Genomic DNA, 20,724 nt, shown 5'->3' with positions numbered 1-20,724 from the left:
GTGTGTTGTACCTGGCCATGTCGAAGGCCTGTGAAAGACAGCTGTCCAAGTTCAGGTAGTGCTTGATCATACGGCGGGCTCCGTGGCGCTGCCAATCCAGCACATTGTAACTGATCTCATCAGTCACATGCACAGGAACCACAGGAAATTCCTCCAGCACGGTCATGCCAGCAGCCAGTCGGCGCTGGTCCCAGTTAGACTGCACAGCAATCAGAGTGGGTCCTCGTCTCTCCTCCTAAAATACGTGGCAACAAGGTAGAACCTCCATCAGGCCTGGCCAAGGGCCAGACGTGTGCAGCAATCCCCCCTGTGGCAGGTGTACGTACTTTATAGCTGAGCAGGATGCGCTGCACTGCACGGTAAATGGCCTTGACATCGTTTTCAGCTCGGACTTCAAACAGATGCTTCTCTGGTGGCAGCAGCTCCTCTGAAGTTTTCTCCAGTAGAGCAGTGCGTTCCGCTCCGTACAGAGTGCTCAAGTTCGGCATCTGGTTACTTCGAACCTGTGGGGAACAATAAAGGATCAGAACTGAGCCATGACTGAAGTAATGCACCGAGAGAAGGATTCATTAATCCTTCAAGCTTACTGGTTAAGGTAAGGGACTATTGATAAAAAAGATTCCAGGTTCAAGCCCCACCAAGTTGCCACTGTTGGACCCCTAAGCAATGCCCTTTGCCCTTATTTGGTTGCCTTGTATTCAGTTCCAATTGAAAGCTGCTTTGGATAAAAGTGTCTGCTAAATGCTGTAAATGTTAAACCTCCTGCTGCTGTAAATTTTTAAATGCCCTGTGAATTGGGGGGCACAGAGTCATTACTTTTCTAATTGTTGATTTAACTCTATAAAGTCTGAATACACAGAATATAGAAGCGTTTGTAAACAATACACCCCTTTTTAACATAATAAAGACCTCTCTTACACATACCCGTCATACAGAAGAACTCACGTTTATATAGATGATTATGGCATACATTTGATTTTACATTTAGATGCTATATAATGGAACTACATCTGCTGTGATTCCACTTTCAGCAAACAATTATCCTCTGATAAATGTCCACAGACAAATATCAATCTAATCATTTGCTCATTGTGTTAAAAACACTTTAGTTTCAATGGATAAACAATGGTCAGGCTTTAATTGAAGCTGGCGTCGTTGCCATTTTGCTAATTGCAGGTCGTTACTTCAGAGGCCTCTGTTGCTGGAACTGCTTTAATGATTTCACATGAACTGCATTTGGGCACTCTTAGCGCAGCGATCTATTAGCGGAGGTGGTGTGGAGGGGTTGGCTGAAACCCAGCAATGGATTGCGCATAGTGTTTTCCGTGACTCACTATGATAAATCAGTTAATGAAAATGAAATTAATTACATTGTATATTCCATACAGCAGTCAAATTAAGGAGAAAAGCTTTTTCTGCACAACTGAAAGCCACAAATAAACGAAGCTCACCGTGTCGAGGACAAAGACGCTGGCTTTGCGCTGAGATGGGATGAAGAGGCCAAACAGAGCCTTATGGCCCTGACTGTGATGGTATAGGTAGATGTGTCTCACACTGCCTGCAATAAAAAAAACAAAAAAACAACACTTCTGTCTTGTGGCTTAAAAATAGACGAAATGCTTAATAAAAGAAAATGCAGTTAGTGTTTATTTAAATTAAAGGCTGTTGTGTGTGTGTGTGTGTGTGGTTCTTACCTGGCTCCAAATAACTGAACTGAGCAAGCGATCTCATCTCCAGGTGCTCCAGGTCATAGGTGTCTGCCTCTCGTCCATTTAGTGCCCTCACCACCTGCTTATTGACCATACACACGCACCCAAGCTGCACCAGAGCCCGAAACAACAGCGGCACCTTCACGAGCAAGAGAGACACAGAAACAGAGGCAAAAAAAAACATTTTATAAACACAGCATATAACAAATGTCGAATTATATAAATCGAATTAACACACACACACACACATAGCTGTATCTAATTACCCACTTGCATCTTCTCTACCACTGTAGGCCCATTTTGAATACAATTTACACCAAATCCAGAACAGATTGAGTTAACAAAGAAGCAAAACAGACATTTACAAAAGGTCTAACTGATAGGAAATCCTGTTTAAATGGAGCATGGACACACAAAGTCGACATAATCTGACTTGGGTGACCTTCCTATTTTATCCAGACTTGGGACCACCACTGATAAGTGCACCTCCTAATGACCAGACTGTTCAGGCTATCCACCCTCCCCTCTTTCCAACTCCCAATCATGTCTGTGTGGATGAATGACCGGCCAATAGCACCACTGAGATTTGAACCCTGGATCTCAGCTGGAGTGGACGAGATAGATACTGGCATTCTGACAGTACAAAAATGGAAATGCAAGAAAATATTGTTCAATCAATTGCTCACAGACAGACAGTCTGATCACTTGCCTGCTTTTTATAAACACACTTAGTTCTTAATGTATAAACAATGGTGGATCATTAAAAGCATCAAATTTAACGTGGCTTTAAATTAAAGTGAAGCTGACATCATTGCTATTTTACTAATGGCAGGTTGCTATTCTGGAGGCGTCTGGGAATTGATTTACTGTTTAAAATCTTATGGAGCTTCTTATTTAATCATCCATCTGAATCTTCTGAAGCCTGCACTGACACATTTATTATCTTAAAGCTCTCGTCATTTCATTACAATTAAAACACATCTGTGCACATCTTTCTTTACCCCAAATTCTTGGCAAAGCACCTGGGCCTCCGTTTACGGTCAGCTGTAGGAAAATGATTAACTTTGTCAGTTATCTGAAGCGACTCTTGTCTCTGTCTGTTCCATTACCTGTGTCTCATAGACGCCCTCTATGTCTGGGGCAGAGAGGTCAGCATTGATCTCGTTGATGTGTTCCTGATACATGTCCTCTGGCACGGAGTACTGGTACAGGTAATACACGATGTTGGAGCGCGGTAGAATCCGGTTCACCTGCACAGAAGCACAACTCCATTCAAATCAGATTTTAAAGAAAGAGTCAGCAATACCCGCTTACCATTCTCGGTGAAGTGCGGAGAGACATTTAACAAATGTGGGTTAATAATCCAGTCTCACATTGTTCAGACAGAGTTGCTGAGCTTCTGGAATAAATATAGCTAATGCTTTCTATGTAAAGACAAAATTTGGAGTAGCCAATTCACCTTCCTCATGTTTTTGGAAGACTGGAAGAAAGCAGAGTATCCACAGTAAACCCATGCAGATATTAAAAGAACAAGTAACAGTGATTGGAATCAAACTGCTGTTCGGGTAGTTTACAAAAAAATGTAAGCTACCTACATTGACCACCGTGATGAACCAAAGATTATCACAAACATCCATTAACTGGACAACCTTTGGTACACTGGGCAACACAAAGCAAAAAAATAAGTTTTGCATGTTCTCGGTTATTTAAAAAAAAATCTATCATTGGGAAACATGTGCACATTGTGACAGGCAAAGCAGATTTGGCCCCTAGTCGATTCTGTTTTTGTTAAATTGGAGTACCAAAAGCCGCTCAGGTGGCACAGAGGTAAAAACACACGCTGGAACCAGAGCTGGGATCTTGAATACATCGTATCGAATCTCAGCTCTGCCTTGCCGGCTGGGGCTGAGCGGCCACATGAACAACTGTTGTTCATATGGGCGGGACTAAGCCGGATGGGGTCTCTCTAATGACCGGTGCAATTACAACCTCTGCCGGCTGATTGATACCGCCTGCACAGAGATGAGAAAAGAGCGCTCTCAGGGTGTGTCTCTCCGTACTCGCAGGTGATAAGATCTAGCATACGGCTGCTGCCCACGTGTCGGAGGGGGCGTGGGTTAGCTTCGTTCTCCTCAATCAGAGCAGGGATCGGCATTGGTGGAGAGGAAGCGTGATGCAATGGGGCAATTAAACTAAATGGGGCACTAAAAAGGGAGAAAATGCATAAAGAAAATATATATATTTTTAAATTGAACCAATTCCAACCAAAATTTTGAGACTTAGTCTGAGAAGCTGATATTTTTGTTGCACGACAGTAGGACACGAATAGTTTGGCAAGAATGTTGGGGCAAGAATGAAGTCCTGAGAAGAATGGAAGGTCATCTGTCCATGAGCTGGTTTACAAAAGCACATCACTCATAATAAGAAAGGTCCACAATGAGCCACACATTTGAGTTTTTCAAAATTCTGTGTAAATGAGAATGAATGAGACGTAAGAGTTACAGTTGAAAAGACCTTTTTGTATGTGGCTCCCTCTTCCTGCTTGGGGACTCTTTGATTGACGTAAAACACTCGTGGGATGTTAAGCTTCATGCAGTGCAGGTCAGTGCCAATCACCGACCATAGCTTATACAGGCCTGGATGGCTGGTTTCTGCAATCTAGAGATGTGAAACAACAATAATTCAAACAAATGATATTAATATGTCAAACTCCTTTCATAAATCTCAACTAAATGTGTTTAGATGCCTCACAGAGACTGGCTGAGCTAACTAACCTGCACTATTTGCCAGGGCATATCCAGAATGCTCCGTGCCGTCCTGCGCAGGAAGCTGCCGAGCCCCGTGGTAGGTCCGTCCCTGATCACTCCACCTCCGGTCGGCTGAGACTCTCCATCGAGCTTGCGCCGTCTCTTCCTGCGCTCCTTCCTCTGTCTTATTTGCAGCTCCCATTTCTTCTTATGGTAGCGCAGCCAGACCAGTCTCTCCTCCTAGAAAGAGAAAGGCTCACATTGTGGATTTGCACTGGGCTTTAAAATTTGCTTTGGCTTGTTTTATGGTTGAACATGCAAGAAATTGCACTGTGTGCAGCACCTGTGTCTTTCCCATAGGTGGTGGGGGTCCCAGTATTTCTCTCCAGGATTGGGTAAGCTCAAGCTCCTGAGACTCCATCTGACTGTCCTCGCCCTGAGAGGCTCGTTTCCGCTTAGTGCTGATGAGGACGGCAGGCTGCAGTGGGCGTTGCGCGACACCAAAATCCTCCATATCAGGCGCCTCACCCACGTCTGTCTGTGGGGTCACCTGAGAAATGAGGATACTGTAAATTATAGCAAATAATACAGAAGCGGTAAAAGTCTAGCTGCGGAGGAGTGATGCTACAAACCTGTCTCTTTCCTTCACTGGTGAACATCTCACTGATTTTCTTTTGTTTGTAGATGTCGTTCTTTTCCAAAAGCTTCTTATGTAGCCAGTCTGGATGGCGCACTCGCGGCACAGGATTTTTCACCTGCTGTAGCGCCGCTGGAATGGTGATGATCTTCTGTATTGCACTGCCCAACCTTTCAATGTAGTAACCCCAGTCCAAGATCTGAACACACGGACATTCATTCGTTACGTAAAGGTAAAGAAAGCATTCGTGAATGTTAGTTACGGCTGACTGAGACTAGTGGTACCGATCTGATATCCAGGTCATGCAGACTGGGCATCTTCAGCCATTTGCGCAGGAAATGCTTCTTGACACTAGCTTCCGCCTGAAATATGGCTAGTGGAATTGCCCTTTAAAAAAAAGAGAGAAAGAGACAAAAGGTCACATTTGGTCAAATAAAGATTTTATGCTGCAGATTTTTTTTGATGCATCCAAACTAAAAGTGCTGTTTTGAGTTGCAACAAAAGGAGAATGAATTAAGGTACAATAGAAAAAAGTATTAAGTAAATAAAAGAGTTCGTTAAAAATTATTAATTAAATAGGCTAAAAGTAAGTAAGTATTGCAGTACAATGTTGGTAGGAATAAATATATATATATATATATATATATAATAAAATAGAAAATTTACAAAAGTGTTTTGGCGTTAAATGTCCAGAGATGTGCAATGACATAAACAGAGTGACAGATCATGGTTCATGAGTCTGTCCTGATATTAACTCAGTGAGCAATGATGTCCTGGCGCAGTGTCTGACTAGCAGGTCATGGAAGGGATGTGATGGATTGTCCAGTATGGAAATGAGTTTGTTTACAGACCTCCTTTTGACCACCAACTCGAAGCCTTCCAGTGAGCAGCCCAAGACTAAGCCAGCCTTCCTGATCAGTTTATTGCGTTTTTTGCATGTGGGTTACACTTGATAAAATACAACTTGTTTTGGAGCAATATGAAGAATACTTTAAAAGCTATTGAAGTTATTAATATGCTGAATACTTGTAAATGTTTGTTTGTTTATTAGGATTTTAACGTCATGTTTTACACTTTTGGTTACATTCATGACAGGAACGGTAGATTATCTTCACACAAGATTGATCAGTTCACAAGGTTATATCGAACACACTCATGGACAATTTAGTATCTCCAATTCACCTCACTTGCACGTCTTTGGACTGTGGGAGGAAACCGGAGCACCCGGAGTACACCCACGCGGACACGGGGAGAACATGCAAACTCCATACAGAAAGGACCCGGACCGCCCCACCTGGGGATCAAACCACTTAGCCACCGTGCAGCCAATACTTGAAATGAAGTTTGAATTAACGTAACATTCTACCTAAAATGTAGGATTTGCAATTATAAACCTGAGATAACAATATCGTTTTTTCTGGACCCCCCGATCTAGTTATTTTCAGTTACCAGTTGTGAATCCGCTGCCGCTTGCACCCGTTAATCTGATCAGAGAGAGACAGATCACCACACGCCCCTCCGACACGTGTCCAATCCGTGGCAGCTTCTTATCACCTGCCAGTGTTGGGTTCCCACACAGCCGCATCACGTACAAACTGCCATGTGAAGCTCTATGTCACAACACCCCACCATACCCTTCCCCGGGCAGGTACCATGACCTGTTCTAAAGATCGCATATCACAGCTGGAAGACACTCTATCACACCTTTCCTCCCTCAAACAGGCTAATTGTGGTTGTGCAGATGCTCAGCCAAGTCAGTAGTTCTGCACTTTGCAGTGATGCGTTTGCACATAATTTAAATTTTTTACAGGAAGCAAATGACAATTTAAGATAAGACCTTGGCATCATTGTGACTTCAATATAAAGCAATTTTTTGTGATTATAGTGATATGATGCATCCCTAAAGCTCTGGTTAAACGCTGTACATCTAAAATGTTTTCGAAGGAATTATTTGTGTCTCGTATCACCTCTCGGTAACAGGAGAGCCCTCAGGTTTGCGAGAGATGACGTAACGGCAGCTGAGCCCTGCATCCTTAACCATCTGATCTCCCAGGAACTCAGCCAGACGTTTAGCGGTACTAATGGACGTGGACTTTTGCTCGCCGTAGTCCTCTAGCTTCCGAGACATGGAGCGATTCTCTGAAATCAGCTCAAACAACTCGGCATCTGGCATGTTCGCTGCCTGAGGGGAGAGAGAAACCGAGCAAATAGTTAGATTAATTAAAAACGACAGGAATAAATATACATATGACATATAATAAATTGTCCTGTCTGAACCACTCCTTCACATCCAACAGTACCTTGCTGTAGAGTACGTCCAGCCAGTAGTCAGCCACTTTGGCGACGGAGGCGTAGACCTCCTCAAGAGTGGTGCCCTTAAGGAAAGCCTCGAACACGGAGGACTGAAAGATCTTGATGAGCTGTAGTTCTCCTCTTCGCTTTATCTCAAACCCCTTTAACTCGGCCAGAGAGCCGTCCTCATTGAATACAGCATACCTGTCAATATGCAAACAGCCCACTGATTACGCAAACCACTTGGATTCACCTCCTTAAGAGAGCACAGCCTTGTAACTGAAGGTGAAATTTAAAATAGCTAGGGAATGGATAGATGAAGACAATTTTACATTCACTCAAAATGTACAAAATTCACATAGCAAATGCTATGTACCTAAAGCACGCTTTATGCTACCATTCCTACTGATGTCCCTATGTTTTACTGGCGGTGATGTTGGGGCATGAGGGTGTTTGTGGGGGGGCATGAGGGTGTTTGTGGGGGGACATGGGGGTGGCATTGTTTGGTTGGTTAGCATTATTTAATACCACAAGTCACATGCACTTGTTTAATGAACAGATAAACTAAGCGTTCTGTTCTAAGTGCACTGCAGAGTGACCTCATGTTAGTGTGGACATGGTCCAAATGTCACAACAGTATTCTTACCTCTTCTTTAGCTTCTTGCCCTCCTCTTTGGAGGCTGGCAGGATCATAGCCAGGTACGGCCCATCCACCTCAAAGAAAATGCTGTTCTCTGATCTCGTTTCATACGCCAGAGAGGCCGGGTCCACAAGCTCCTGGTACTGATGATTAGTAAAACCTTCCTGTATACAAAAAAACAAATATATAATAGTGGGCTGTATGAAGAGCTTCCAAAACATTTTGACACTATGTGCCGCGATTTATTATTTTGGACAAAGAAGGGAGTTAGCTGACCTTGACCATAATGTTGAGCATGGCACCAGGGTAACTAATAGTCACTTTGGGTTTCTTCTCATTGCTGGACTTGATGACAAAGTTCTCAGGGAAGGAGTTAGGAAGGACACACCAAATACCATCCGTGTCCAGTTCTAAAGGTCTCCTGTATGCCACACACATTTAATTAAATCTAAAATTCGGACAAGTATTTGTGTAAAGCTTTATTTATCAGACAAAACTTCTCACCCAATCTGCTCAATCAGTTCTCTAGCCTGTGTGATGATGTTGGCCCCTGTGTGACACACGATACCCGCCATCTCCATGGAGTACCATCGTGCTCTGTACATGTGCAAACAAAACGTTGGTTTTAGTGATGCAACAGCTAACAAAGTCAGTAATCCACTGTCAGACCCCATGACTGTATATTAAAGACAAACATTTCAGTAAGTCTACCCATTTTCTCCTCTTTTTTTTTGGTTCAGAATGATGAAAATTAAACAATTTTCTATTAACAAGAAACTACAGTAACCATTGCAATTTCAGATATTTTTAAGCAACTATTAATAAGATGTTTCTTTTATTAGGATTCATGACACTGGTTACACAAGGTTCATCAGTTCACAAGGTTATATCAAACACAGTCTTGGACAATTTTGTATTTCCAATTCACCTCACTTGCACGTCTTTCGACTGTGGGAGGAAACCGGAGCACCTGGAAGAAACCCACGCAGACACGGGGAGAACATGCAAAATCCACACAGAAAAGACCCGGACCGCCCCACCTGGGGATCGAACTCAGGACCTTCTTGCTGTGAGGCGACAGTGCTACCCACTGAGCCACCGTGCCGCCCCTATTAATAAGAAACAATTCTTATTTGTACGACTAAATCATCAGTATATTATCAGTATTGGGGGGGACCAATACTGTAGATAAATAAATAAAAAAAAATACACCAGCTTACAGTCATTTCATAACATATAGTGTGCAGAAAGATTTACAGTAAACAAACAGAGCGTGTTCAAAAAGGTGGACAGCTCCAGTATCAGTCTATAAACGTTATGGCCAGTGTTGCCTAACTGAGCTTTCTTTCTAAAGAACAGGAATACTGTAACAAAGCAGTTGTTCTATCCTCTGTATGCTGTACGTACCCTTTCCTCATGACGTATCCATAGAAAGAGTTAAGGATGCACTTGTGAGCCAGCTGCAGAGACTCATACAGGATCTCCATGTTTTTACAGCGCTTCACTTCAGCTGCATCGCCTTTCTCCTGAGCTGCAGTCAGCTTCTTCTTCCACACCTAGCAATGAGAGAGAATATAAGAATAAAAAGTGACTCATTAGCTGACAATTAACAGACGAGTGTACTGAATAGTGTCTCTTTAAAGTCTGAAGCAGATCACTGAGCTACATAGTAACTAGGTAGCTCCACTTACCTTGTGCAGTCCTTTGAATTCATATCGGCGATCCCTGAAGGCTCGAACCGTGTCGACATAGAAGGAGTTTTCTCTCTGACAGATGGTGGTGACTTTCTTCTCCAATCTTGTCAAATGAACCTTCTTATAGGCCTTTCTACAGTAGTCTGGGGAAAAAGGGAAGTAGAGAACACCAAAAGATCTTACCAACGGGATACCAGGCCAAAAATATGTGGACACCTGATCTTGAGCTTGTTGGACTTTCTATTCCAAAACCGTGGCAGTAATATGAAGTTATAAGTTAATAATGACAGGGGTAGGTATGGTGGTGAGGTGTTTATTAGTCGTCATGTTAAGCTCTTCACCTCCTAGACGTTTCTTCTCGTGGCGGGCCTGCTCCTCCCTGTTTAGCTCATGAAAGGCACGTGGTCTCCCATTAGGAAACAGAGGGGGGAACTTCTCTGACTCCAGCTGCTGCTGTATACGATGGAACTCACTGCGACTGGCCGGCACTTTCAGGAAGAACAGAGGTCAGACTGAGTTTTTATTGAATGTCACTCAAGCAAATGCAATTCAGAGCCTAATTACATGAACACATGAAGTAAAGTCTGAATGTGTTAATGGAATGACTGGTAATGCCCTGCGATCGTCTGCAAGTCGTCCAATATTACGTTTTCACAATCAGTTACATTAACTGTGGAGAATTAAAGGAACGATCTCAACACGCCATAACACCAACATGCCAAACTGAATCATTGCAGCACATTTTTTTTCTTTGTGATGCCAGTAAATTTGATATTAGATCAGCAAATCCATGTTTTACTGAACTTAATCATTTACTATGACAATAAACATTAATTTGGCATGTACACATACTTGTTTAATTCTATTTTTAAAACTAGTGATGGATTGTCGCTTACTGATCTCTCCTCTCCACCGCCAGGCCATTTTCCTCTGGCAGGTGGCACCAGGTTTATTAAAATCACACGCCGCACAGGTAGCCTCATCAACCATGGCGGATGGCTAAAAAAAAAAAAAAAGAGGGGGAGGCATATCTTAAAGACACGTTCATTAAACACCAAACAGCTAAGTGTTAAATCAGGGTTCAAAGGAAGTACAAAGAAACAGACCCACATAAAGGACCTGCTGTGCAACACTACTGACCTGCAGTCTGTTGGTGAGAATAATGTTGGGGTACATGGCCCCAACATCAAGATGGTAAATAAGTGGACACTCAATCCTGTTCGGCACCTCCTTCAAAGAAATCAGCTTCCTCTTGATCTCATCGCAAACCTGAAGAAAAGCAAGTTGTCTGGGTGTGCATACTGAGTGGCTCTATTGTCATGATTTATGATTAGCAATTGACTTAATGGTTTTAATTGATGGCACTAACCTCATTAAAGTTAGTAATTTGTTCCAGTGGAATTTTCTCCTCTTCTTCAATTGCATGCCGAAGGGTTCTCTCTACCCTCTGGAGCAGGAAGTCAAATGCTGCAGGATTCTGTCAACACAAACCATTACATACATGATGTGTTGGGTTGGCTCAGCTTTTCTGTGGTTTCAGAATTAACTTAAAGAAAGAAAAGCACAAAATGAAGTCAGTCTACCATTTTGAAGCGACATGGTATGTCGCTGCGGAATACGCCGGACTCCAGAGCCTCGACGTGGCCTCCCACGTAGGTCTCAGAGTCTAGAACATGGCCGTCATCTGTTAGCTTATTAAACACCTGTTCTTGCTTGTTGGGGAAGACGATGTTGACGTGGAAAGCCTGCACCATCAACAACGCCTCACACAGCGTTCCTGAACCTTTGCGCAACACCTAGGAGAACACACGCATCAAAATATATACACATTAGTACATACACACATACATACATACATACACATATATATACACATACATGGAATATATATGAATCATTTCAGTACAAACCTCATCGGGCTCCATGGGTATAATAGTGCACAGGGCAAAAATAAAGGGATGAACGTATTTCATGTAGAGGTAGTAGGTGGCCACAGCATCAGACACCGAGTAGGTGGCCAAAGTCTAGAGAAAGAAATTCAGTGTAGAGTTCAGTGTAAAAGAAACAACATGAGTTCAAGATAAACACTGTGAGTGGATGTCTATACCTGTGGCTCTTCAGTGGCCATGCGGCACATTTCCTCTGGATCCAGTTCAACCGGATCATAACTCAGCTTGGCCTTTGCTGCTGCCTTCAGGTTATGGCTACCGACCGGCAGGTAACTGTCTCTCTTTACCCACCTGACAAAGTGTGTGCACAAAAGACGGGCAGGTTAAGTGCTGCACAAACTGATGACACTGAACGAAAAGTGAAGCTGTTTAAAATACCTGAGACAGTCCATGTGAAGAGACTGGCTGGCTTTGTACTCTCCCTGGCCGTCTTTCTGAAAGCCGATCTCCTGGTACATATTGAGACCATGAACCGCTGCACGGGTCTCCACAAACGGCCTGATGGACACAAGATATTTACAAGTGAGTTTGAAGATTTGGGGTAGGTCTCGATCACCTTTTCTTCGCTAAAAGAGCAACCTCTTATTATTATGTTTTTTTTCTATTTTATTTATGCATTTTCTCCCTTTTTCTCCCAATTTAGCGTAATGAATTTGTCTTCCGCTGCTGGGGGATCGATGATTGCAGTCGAGGTGGGTATGTTGCTGCTCACGCCTCCTCCGACCAGCGCGGAACCCTTTTTCACCCATGCACTCCGCACAGGCACCTCTCTATCTGATAATTAGGGTCCTTACACAGCGTTTGAACACCCCACCCACATAGTCCGGTCATCCCGCCCTAGCAGAAAGCACCTCTAATTGATTTTATTTTGCACTACCATAAAAACAATCATCTTTCATCCATCCAGGAATGAAAATCTGAAAAAAATGGTTTTCTGTTTTATATTCATTAAATGTAAATATTTATTTATCTTACATTTGATGTCTGAATGATGTGCATGCAGTTGGAAAAGATGTTCCCGTATTTACAAAACAATATGACAATGCTAAGGTGAAAAAATAAACAACTTGTCTTTGTACCAACGCAAGTCAAAGTGGATTTTAGTGACTGCTCTGAATTGTTATTTGTATTTTACTACTTCTGAAATTATAGTTAACAATGCAATGCTGTGATTTCATATACTTGTGCTCACCAGTCAAAGAAGTCACCATTGTAAGTCACAAAAATATTAGGTTTGGTCTCATGGATATGCTCGAACCATCTCTGAATAAGAGCAGCCTGCAAATAGACAAGAAGCCCATTATTAAATTCTCAACGAGACTAAACGCGAGACAGAGGAAAACGGATACCATCGCTATTTTTAGTACAGCCGAGAGTAACAGAAAACCAGACTGGGATCTCACTAACCTCGTCAGGTTCATTAAACACAGTGAAAGGGCCTTCGTATTCTGGCTTAGGGGTGAACTCAAAATCCTCAATGTCCTCTGAAACAATCTCTCGATTCGTGATGAGAAACCCCTAACAAAGCACAAAAACAAGGAATCGAGACAGAAGAAGAAACTTAACCATCTTTAATATTGACCAGGTCACGTTATGCCACATTATATCGAATTTGTCTAGAGTTGTCATCACTGACCTGCCCATCGATCATGTACGAGATCATCATGATCTGGTCAATTTCGGCATCAGGGAACTTCAGAGGAAGCTTAGTCGTCTCAATATCAAATGCCAAAACTACAGGATCCTGAAAAATGAAAGAAAGGCTGTAGAGTCGACACAAACATCATCATTTCCCTAAGGTGAGTCGCCACAGCAGGTAATTCCATACTTCTTTTGGCACAGTTTTTATGCCAGATGCCTTTCCTGATGTACCTTTCTATTTATCCAAGTTTGGGACCAGCACTAAGGGTGACCTGATATGGTTCTGAACTTTCCCCTTTTCCACCCAATCCAGTTGGGTTGAGTTCCCAAGCTGTAACTTCCTTCCCCACCACAGACCCCCTCACTGACCAGAGAGAGCTGTATACTAGTCACCAATCACTTCTTTTCACCTGTTAGAGGCAAGGTCTTACAGAGACTCACATACTACGGCCTTGACCAGCCAGCCGAGGCAGCAATTGCAGCAGCAATGAGAAATGCGAATTTACTCTCGCATCAACATTTACTCTCCATCAGGCACAGCCAATTGTGCTGGTGTGGGTGCATGGCTGGCCGACAGCACAGGTGAGATTCAAACACAAAGGTTCAAGATCTCTGCAGTGGTGGGAATTAGATTGCAGCACCACCCACCTGACATGAAAGTGAAAGTGTACTTTTAACGCTCATTTTGTTTCTTTTCCCATCATCCGATACTGTTGATAGTTAGTGGTCTTATTAGAAACTAAACAAAAAAATCCATATATTGTTACTTACAGGTCTCTCTACAAGGTCATCCCTACGCACAATCTCAGGAGGGTAAGCACTCCCCCGGTACCGCACATTATACCAGTGAGCCTGCAATCAAGCAAGAAAGGGTAACATTTGGAGGATTTGTACATTTTGGTGCAGAAATAAAGCATTACATGACAATACAGACAGAGCATTAAGTTCATAGCAATAACTGTAACTTAAGTGCTTCAAGTCTACGGACTACTTCTGAAGGCTGTGTATATTACCACATGGATCTTGAGGTCAATCGACAGTCTAACATGGTACGGCACGTCATACTCCCTCATGTCCACAACGTTGTCCAGCTGGTCAGACATTTTCTTCATTGTGCCATCTTCTTCATCCGCCATTACACTTCCACCTACCAGTGCACTACACCATGCATACAAACACAAACGTAAACAATCGGCGATGTTAAATAATCGTTTTAAACACCATGTCATCTACACAGTCAAGAGCTCCTGAGGCTGTAATGTTTTGCATTTAGAATGAAACAGCTAAGAGTTAATAGTCTCGCATGAGGGCCACACAATAGCAACTTGGTGGTGGTAGTGGGGCTTAACCCCTCACGCTTCTACCTTAACTGCCGAGCCACCACTGCCTAATATATTATTCATATGGTTTAATTAAAAGAATTATATCATGTTATATTACTGATTCTAGGTCCTCAGGAAGTGCAGCAGTAAATTACACTAGCCCACTACCACTGTGATCCAGGGTTTGAATCTCAGTGGTGCAATCGGCCAGTCAGGCTTCTACAGAGACGCGATCGGCTATGTCTGAGATGCACCTGTCGGTGCGCTCTCAGTGCCGATCCCAGGCCCAGATAATAATAAATAAAGAAGAGTGTGGCATCAGGAAGGCCGTCTTGCCTAAAAACAAATCATGTATGCAAACCAGAATGACACACTGTGGCAACCCATAAATACTAATATAAGTACTTATGGTGACGTTATGATTATTTTCTTCATCTCTACTTGGCAAGAACAAGAAATACGATTTAAAGAGAGTTTATAAATCATTACATCACAATAACTGCCATGTCTCTGTGTTAAAGTGCTAAACAGTACCTGGACAGCATGCTAGTGTAAGCATCGTTGGATTTTTCTCTCTCCCTGTTCTTTCTAACAGCAGGTGAGATCTCTCGCTTCACTTTGATGAGATCGTCCACCGTGTTAAAGGACAGCTTGATGTAGTTCCTCCTCAGCCCCACCAGGTGGTTCGGCTGAAAAAGAGAATAATAATATTACTGGGCAGACAATATTTTATTACATATCACAATTATCAAGCTCTTTATCCTGGTCAGAATTCATCCAGCTGGTCCAGTTCTACCGGGAAACACTGGGCGGGCGGACGGCCAGCCAATCCATCACAGGGCTTCGGACGAATCAGAAATAGCCGTGTCTGTATAGACACCCGGCCGGTCAGTGGTGTAATATGGTGCACGACTGACCAGACACAAATCAGTAAATCTGGATACAAAACTATGTAATGACAGTAATAAATTAGAAAATGAAATGAAGTTACATGAGGGTGGAAGAAGAAAAACTGTGTACCTACCAAATCTAGATCTTCCTTGGGAACAGTGTCTAGCTTTGCTATTTTCCCTTGGAACTTCTTTGACAAGAAGGAGATCACTTCCCTTTCACAGTTCTAAAGAGAAAGTAAACAAAATGATTATGTTATGCCACTTAGTGTTTTCTGAATATCAATTTCATATTTACATTTGCAATGTTACTACTGCAGCAAATAGCAATATACAAATGACCTCTAAAAGAATAGGAAGGTGTGATGGGGCCAGTGTTCGTTATGGCTACAGAATTGCTGTTGGGACTCAATCTGACAGACTGACAGCAAGGGTTGTAGCAGGTCCAGTTACACTGGGAAACAGAGGGGCAATCTATTGCAGGGCTTTAGCCACCCCACCTCAGACATAGCCAATCACGTCTATGCAAACGCCCGGCTAGCCGATAACACCATAAACGGTTTTCGCTACAAACTGCACTTTAATGGGGTCTAGGAGCCCTCGTGGGTCAGTAAATGTCCAGGTTAATTTCCACTTAAAACAATTTATATTTACAATATATTACATGGGAAAGCATATTTAATCACAAAGAGAAGAAACAGGCTTGCAATGTGCTTTTACTTCCCCCAATAAAGGTCATCCTGCACTATTCACATGCTGCATATTACTGAGTACTGAGAACTCATGTCTCACCTTTTTAGTGGCAACATAGAAGTATGGTTTATACGGCAACGCAACCTACGACAGAAGCAACAGTGTTACAGGTCATAGTAACATTTTAAAATATCAATTACAAGCTCTCTAAAGCTGTTTATAACCTTAAATCTACTGCCATCCTCCTGTATAAAATAGTAATCCACAGCACTGATCATCCTTTTATCGTCATCCAAAATCTCTGCCTGGAAAAATTAGATTTCAGAGATGTGATTAGTCATGACACATTTTCATCCATTTCAGTCGAGTATTTGATCCATCAAATTTAGTATTAAATAGTAGTAGTACATTTCAGACACAGCACACAGGTAAAATCTAACACTAATGACTATGAGCAGTTATTGTGTAAACATCATAGGTAGAGCACCATGAAGAGAAGTCTGTAACGGCACACTTACATTTATCATTACGAATAAAACATGAAACCTGTACCATTAACCGCTGGACTTACTGGATGCATGTTGATCAACCAGCCAGTTTTTTCTCCTGGTTCTTTCATCCGTTCGAAGCCATAGCGGGCATCCATATCATCAGTGAACTGACTGCGCTCAAGGCGCTTGGCAGCAGACATGGAAGACGCATCATCCCTATGTAATAAAAAAAAAACATTATGATTGCATATTATGTAAAACAAAACAAAACTGAATACTGGATTGGGCTAGCAGAAGTATCTCATACACACATATTATCAAGCACCCCTTCTATACAGTTCTACACAGTTACTAAATAATGACCAGTTCTTATGCGTTATTTGTTCTGATATTGGCTGGAGATTTCTGATTGTTGGAACACTTCCAGTCTAGCAGTGACGTGCGACAGAGGTACTTACATCTCACTGTAACAAATAAAGCCTTAAGCCACATGAACGAATTGGACCTTCTTGTTCTACATCAATGCCTGACCATGCAAATGGGCACAGAGTCAGGTTTTAAAATGGAATGGAAAAAATATAGTATGTGTAGACAGTCTGGTGGCACAGCTGGTAGTGTAATATTGTTTGATCCTCGAGTCCAGTCCAGTCCAAACTAATCTGTGATTAGATTGGCAAGTTAGAATCGTCTTGCATTTGCCATAAACATCTAGATAACTTTGAAGACTCAAGAGGTGACACTTTTCAGTAGAGATGCATGAGTACCGATACTGGTATCGGCTCCGATACTAAACATCCGATACCGTGTGCCTAGTGCACGTTGCTGCGTTATGCCCGGTTCACACGACACGATTTTTGCCCTGAATTTCGCTCGGCGGCCGGTCGGCGCTAGATTTGCCGGCTCGGGAGCGACTCGGCGTTCGCTCGGCGATCAAAACTCGGCTCTCGATCGCTAAGTGTGAACTATCCAACAACTCGATCCGAGTTTTCTAGCACGTCAGATATCTGATCTGAGATGTGCGACTGGGAATGAGTGACATGTCGAACAGCCAATGAGAACGCAGGATACGGTGTGAGGGGAAACGCAGGAGAGGAGTGTAAACAGGTGGGACGGGGATAATATAGTTTATATCAGAATACATCAGCACACACACGTTTTACAGTATTTCTGACCTGATCGTTCTCTACAAAACATAACAACAAAACACCAACATTGCAAAAATATTTATTAACCTCCAACTCATTAACTCCATTAACTCATTAACTCCATCATTCTAAATAGGTATTGGTATCGGTATCGGTATCAAAAATACATGTACTTGTACTCGGTTGGGAAAAATGGTATTGATGCATCCCTACTTTTCAGAAAACCTGTGTTCTGTATTTAACAATATGAACATTATATCAACAGTGAAATATAGACCAGGGACTTATAAGACTCATCACAAATGTTTGATTGGTTATTGCCAAGAGTGGCACACGAGTTATTTAGATTTAGGTGGGCAGTTACTTTTAGCAGCCGACTTACAATTGTGACTGGATACAGTGCAAGCAATAGTGGGTTAAAGACCTTGCTCACGGTCCCAACATAGGCAAATTGGCAACGATGAGGCTTGAACCACCAAACTTCTCTAATCGCCAGTCCAAACCTTAACCACTTCGCTATCACTGCCCTAAAAATAAACCTTTATCTTCGACAGGATGGAATGATCATTTATAAGCTATTTGTATGTGTTGTCTGTCTCTCATATTACAGTAAACTGAAAGATCTGAAACATTTAAATGTGGCTAATTAGAAGAAACCAGGTGAGGGCAAAGCACTTAGAAACCCAAGTTTAACCTGGAATAGTATTTAACAGAATGTTTAGATGAATCTAGTGCGTTTTTAGAATGAAACAAGAGTAGTTAGTAAAGTTTTAGTATTCTGTACATTTACATCATTTAGCAGACGCTTTTATCCAAAGCGACTTACAATTATGACCGAACACGATTTGAGCAATTGTTTGTTTATTAGGATTTTAACGTCATGTTTTACACTTTGGTTACATTCATGACAGGAACGGTAGTTACTCATTACACAACATTCATCAGTTCACAAGTTTATATCAAACACAGTCATGGACAATTTAGTGTCTCCAATTCACCTCACTTGCATGTCTTTGGACTGTGGGAGGAAACCGGAGCTCACACGCAGACACGGGGAGAACATGCAAACTCCACACAGAAAGGACCCGGACCTTCCCACCTGGGGATCGAACCCAGGACCTTCTTGCTGTGAGGCGACAGTGCTACCCACTTAGCCACAGTGCCACCCATTTGAGCAATTGAGGGTTAAGGGCCTTGCTCAGGGGCCCAACAGTGGCAGCTTGGCGGTGATGGGGCTGGAACCGGCAACCTTCTGATTACTAGACCAGTATCTTAACCACTGAGCTATCACTGCACTGTACAGTGGTCCAAGCAAATTAAACTTAATTATTTAGCTCAACACATGATAAATACTGCACTTCGAAAAAAAATCTCATTATCATAAAGCTTCATGATGAAGGGCAGTTGTAGCCTAGTGGTTAAGGTATTGGTCCAGTAATCAGAAGGTTGCCGGTTCAAGCCTCACCACTGCTAGGTTGCCACTGTTGGGCCCTTGAGCAAGGCCCTTAACCCTCAATTGCTTAGATTGTATACTGTCACAACTGTAAGTCGCTTTGGATAAAAGCGTCTGCTAAATGCCGAAAATGTAAATGTAATGTAATACAAGCCGTAGCCTAGTGGTTAAGGTACTGGACCAGTAATCAGAAGGATACTGGTTCAAGCCCCACCACTGCCAGGTTGCTGCTGTTGGGCCCTTGAGCAAGGCCTTTAACCTTCAATTGCTCAGACTGTATACTGTAACTAATGTAAGTCGCTTTGGATAAAAGCTAAATGCCAAAAAAAGTCAAAGTAAATGTAATGTAAGCTTAACTGTGCGGAATACTGTGACACTGTTAGAGATAGGCACTAAACTACAGTAATGAAGTTTTGTTATGAAACAGCTGTATAACTTACTGCTGGTTATCCTGATCTCCTCCTCCCCGCTCCGCTTTATATCTTCCGCTGTTTTGTAAGACCATTATAACAGCAAATCTCAAGTTTAGCCAAAATATTTATTTATAAACTCGATCAAAGCGCATGCGCTGTAACGACTGTTTCTCTGGTTAACTAGCTTAGCATAACTAGTGCCATAAAGCACAGCGTCAGTCTTTCCATCGAATTTTGTTCTGTTTTCACAGACACTACAACTAAATGTTCCCACTTAATCAAGTAGCATTTAAAATTGCAATAACTGCCAAAACAAAGTAAAAATTCTATTATTAAACGCGATACATTAAAACACTTGATTATTGCTGTTCTCCCCCAATGTCAGAATTTGGCGCGTTTTAGCTTAGCAAGCGACGCCTCATTGTATAACTCCGCCTTTTTCCAACGGTAGCCAATCAGAAATCAGAATAGAGCTATAAGACACGCCTTTATATCTATTGACCAATCAAAAGCCTGTATAACTCTACGGTACTTTATTCTCCTTTTCAGTTCTGGCTGTGTTTCAAATCACCTCTTGAGCTCACTGATATGAGTGTTAAAATTTCTTTCTTTGTAATACAGGTAAATTAACAATTGTAATAATATAAAGGTCCCAAATAACACTTGATGAGTGGTGGTACTTCTTTGTTAGGAAAGAAACTTTCACAAATGTAGGGTCCTTATAATCTCACTGTGTGTTTTCTAAATATATACCGAAAACATGAATCTCATCTAGATTATGGTAGTGTCAAACGTTCAGTAATGTATTTAACTTTGCCTTACATTGCCTTTTTGACTTTCTGTTAGTAATTAAGATTTGCTATAGGTGATGACTTCTCTGTGTCCATATAAATATGCACCAATATATGGACCAGTAGTCACTGGCCAAGTTTGGAAGTTAAAATTCAATCTGTATTCTTAGGTAAGAGATTATTTACATTCTATTTCTAGCTATAATTTAGGAACCAC

General features: G+C 42.2%; 1 protein-coding gene across 1 annotated transcript in view; it reads right to left on the bottom strand.

Moving 5' to 3' along the window:
- The window catches only part of pole (polymerase (DNA directed), epsilon), a 30,773-nt gene extending 10,890 nt beyond the window's left edge, over positions 1-19,883 (bottom strand). Inside the window, exons 1-36 of the mRNA XM_063018009.1 lie at positions 19,744-19,883; positions 16,786-16,921; positions 16,439-16,519; positions 16,314-16,358; positions 15,656-15,748; positions 15,166-15,320; positions 14,323-14,467; positions 14,081-14,161; positions 13,305-13,412; positions 13,076-13,186; positions 12,861-12,946; positions 12,047-12,166; positions 11,827-11,959; positions 11,630-11,743; positions 11,303-11,515; positions 11,089-11,196; positions 10,860-10,988; positions 10,616-10,718; positions 10,061-10,207; positions 9,717-9,862; positions 9,433-9,581; positions 8,530-8,622; positions 8,302-8,446; positions 8,032-8,189; positions 7,394-7,589; positions 7,061-7,275; positions 5,378-5,480; positions 5,089-5,292; positions 4,800-5,006; positions 4,484-4,696; positions 4,224-4,367; positions 2,819-2,959; positions 1,695-1,848; positions 1,452-1,558; positions 327-503; positions 12-235 (exon numbers count right to left, since the gene is read on the bottom strand). Coding sequence (XP_062874079.1) covers positions 12-235; positions 327-503; positions 1,452-1,558; positions 1,695-1,848; positions 2,819-2,959; positions 4,224-4,367; positions 4,484-4,696; positions 4,800-5,006; positions 5,089-5,292; positions 5,378-5,480; positions 7,061-7,275; positions 7,394-7,589; positions 8,032-8,189; positions 8,302-8,446; positions 8,530-8,622; positions 9,433-9,581; positions 9,717-9,862; positions 10,061-10,207; positions 10,616-10,718; positions 10,860-10,988; positions 11,089-11,196; positions 11,303-11,515; positions 11,630-11,743; positions 11,827-11,959; positions 12,047-12,166; positions 12,861-12,946; positions 13,076-13,186; positions 13,305-13,412; positions 14,081-14,161; positions 14,323-14,467; positions 15,166-15,320; positions 15,656-15,748; positions 16,314-16,358; positions 16,439-16,519; positions 16,786-16,921; positions 19,744-19,808 — 4,949 coding nt within the window. The 5' untranslated portion in view covers positions 19,809-19,883. The remainder of the gene's footprint in view (positions 1-11; positions 236-326; positions 504-1,451; positions 1,559-1,694; positions 1,849-2,818; positions 2,960-4,223; positions 4,368-4,483; positions 4,697-4,799; positions 5,007-5,088; positions 5,293-5,377; positions 5,481-7,060; positions 7,276-7,393; positions 7,590-8,031; positions 8,190-8,301; positions 8,447-8,529; positions 8,623-9,432; positions 9,582-9,716; positions 9,863-10,060; positions 10,208-10,615; positions 10,719-10,859; positions 10,989-11,088; positions 11,197-11,302; positions 11,516-11,629; positions 11,744-11,826; positions 11,960-12,046; positions 12,167-12,860; positions 12,947-13,075; positions 13,187-13,304; positions 13,413-14,080; positions 14,162-14,322; positions 14,468-15,165; positions 15,321-15,655; positions 15,749-16,313; positions 16,359-16,438; positions 16,520-16,785; positions 16,922-19,743) is intronic.
- Between the last annotated feature and the right edge of the window lie 841 nt (positions 19,884-20,724).

This window comes from Trichomycterus rosablanca, chromosome 21 (genome assembly GCF_030014385.1).
Source record: "Trichomycterus rosablanca isolate fTriRos1 chromosome 21, fTriRos1.hap1, whole genome shotgun sequence".
NCBI lineage: Eukaryota > Metazoa > Chordata > Actinopteri > Siluriformes > Trichomycteridae > Trichomycterus > Trichomycterus rosablanca.
This window is presented reverse-complemented; position numbering and strand designations above follow the sequence as displayed.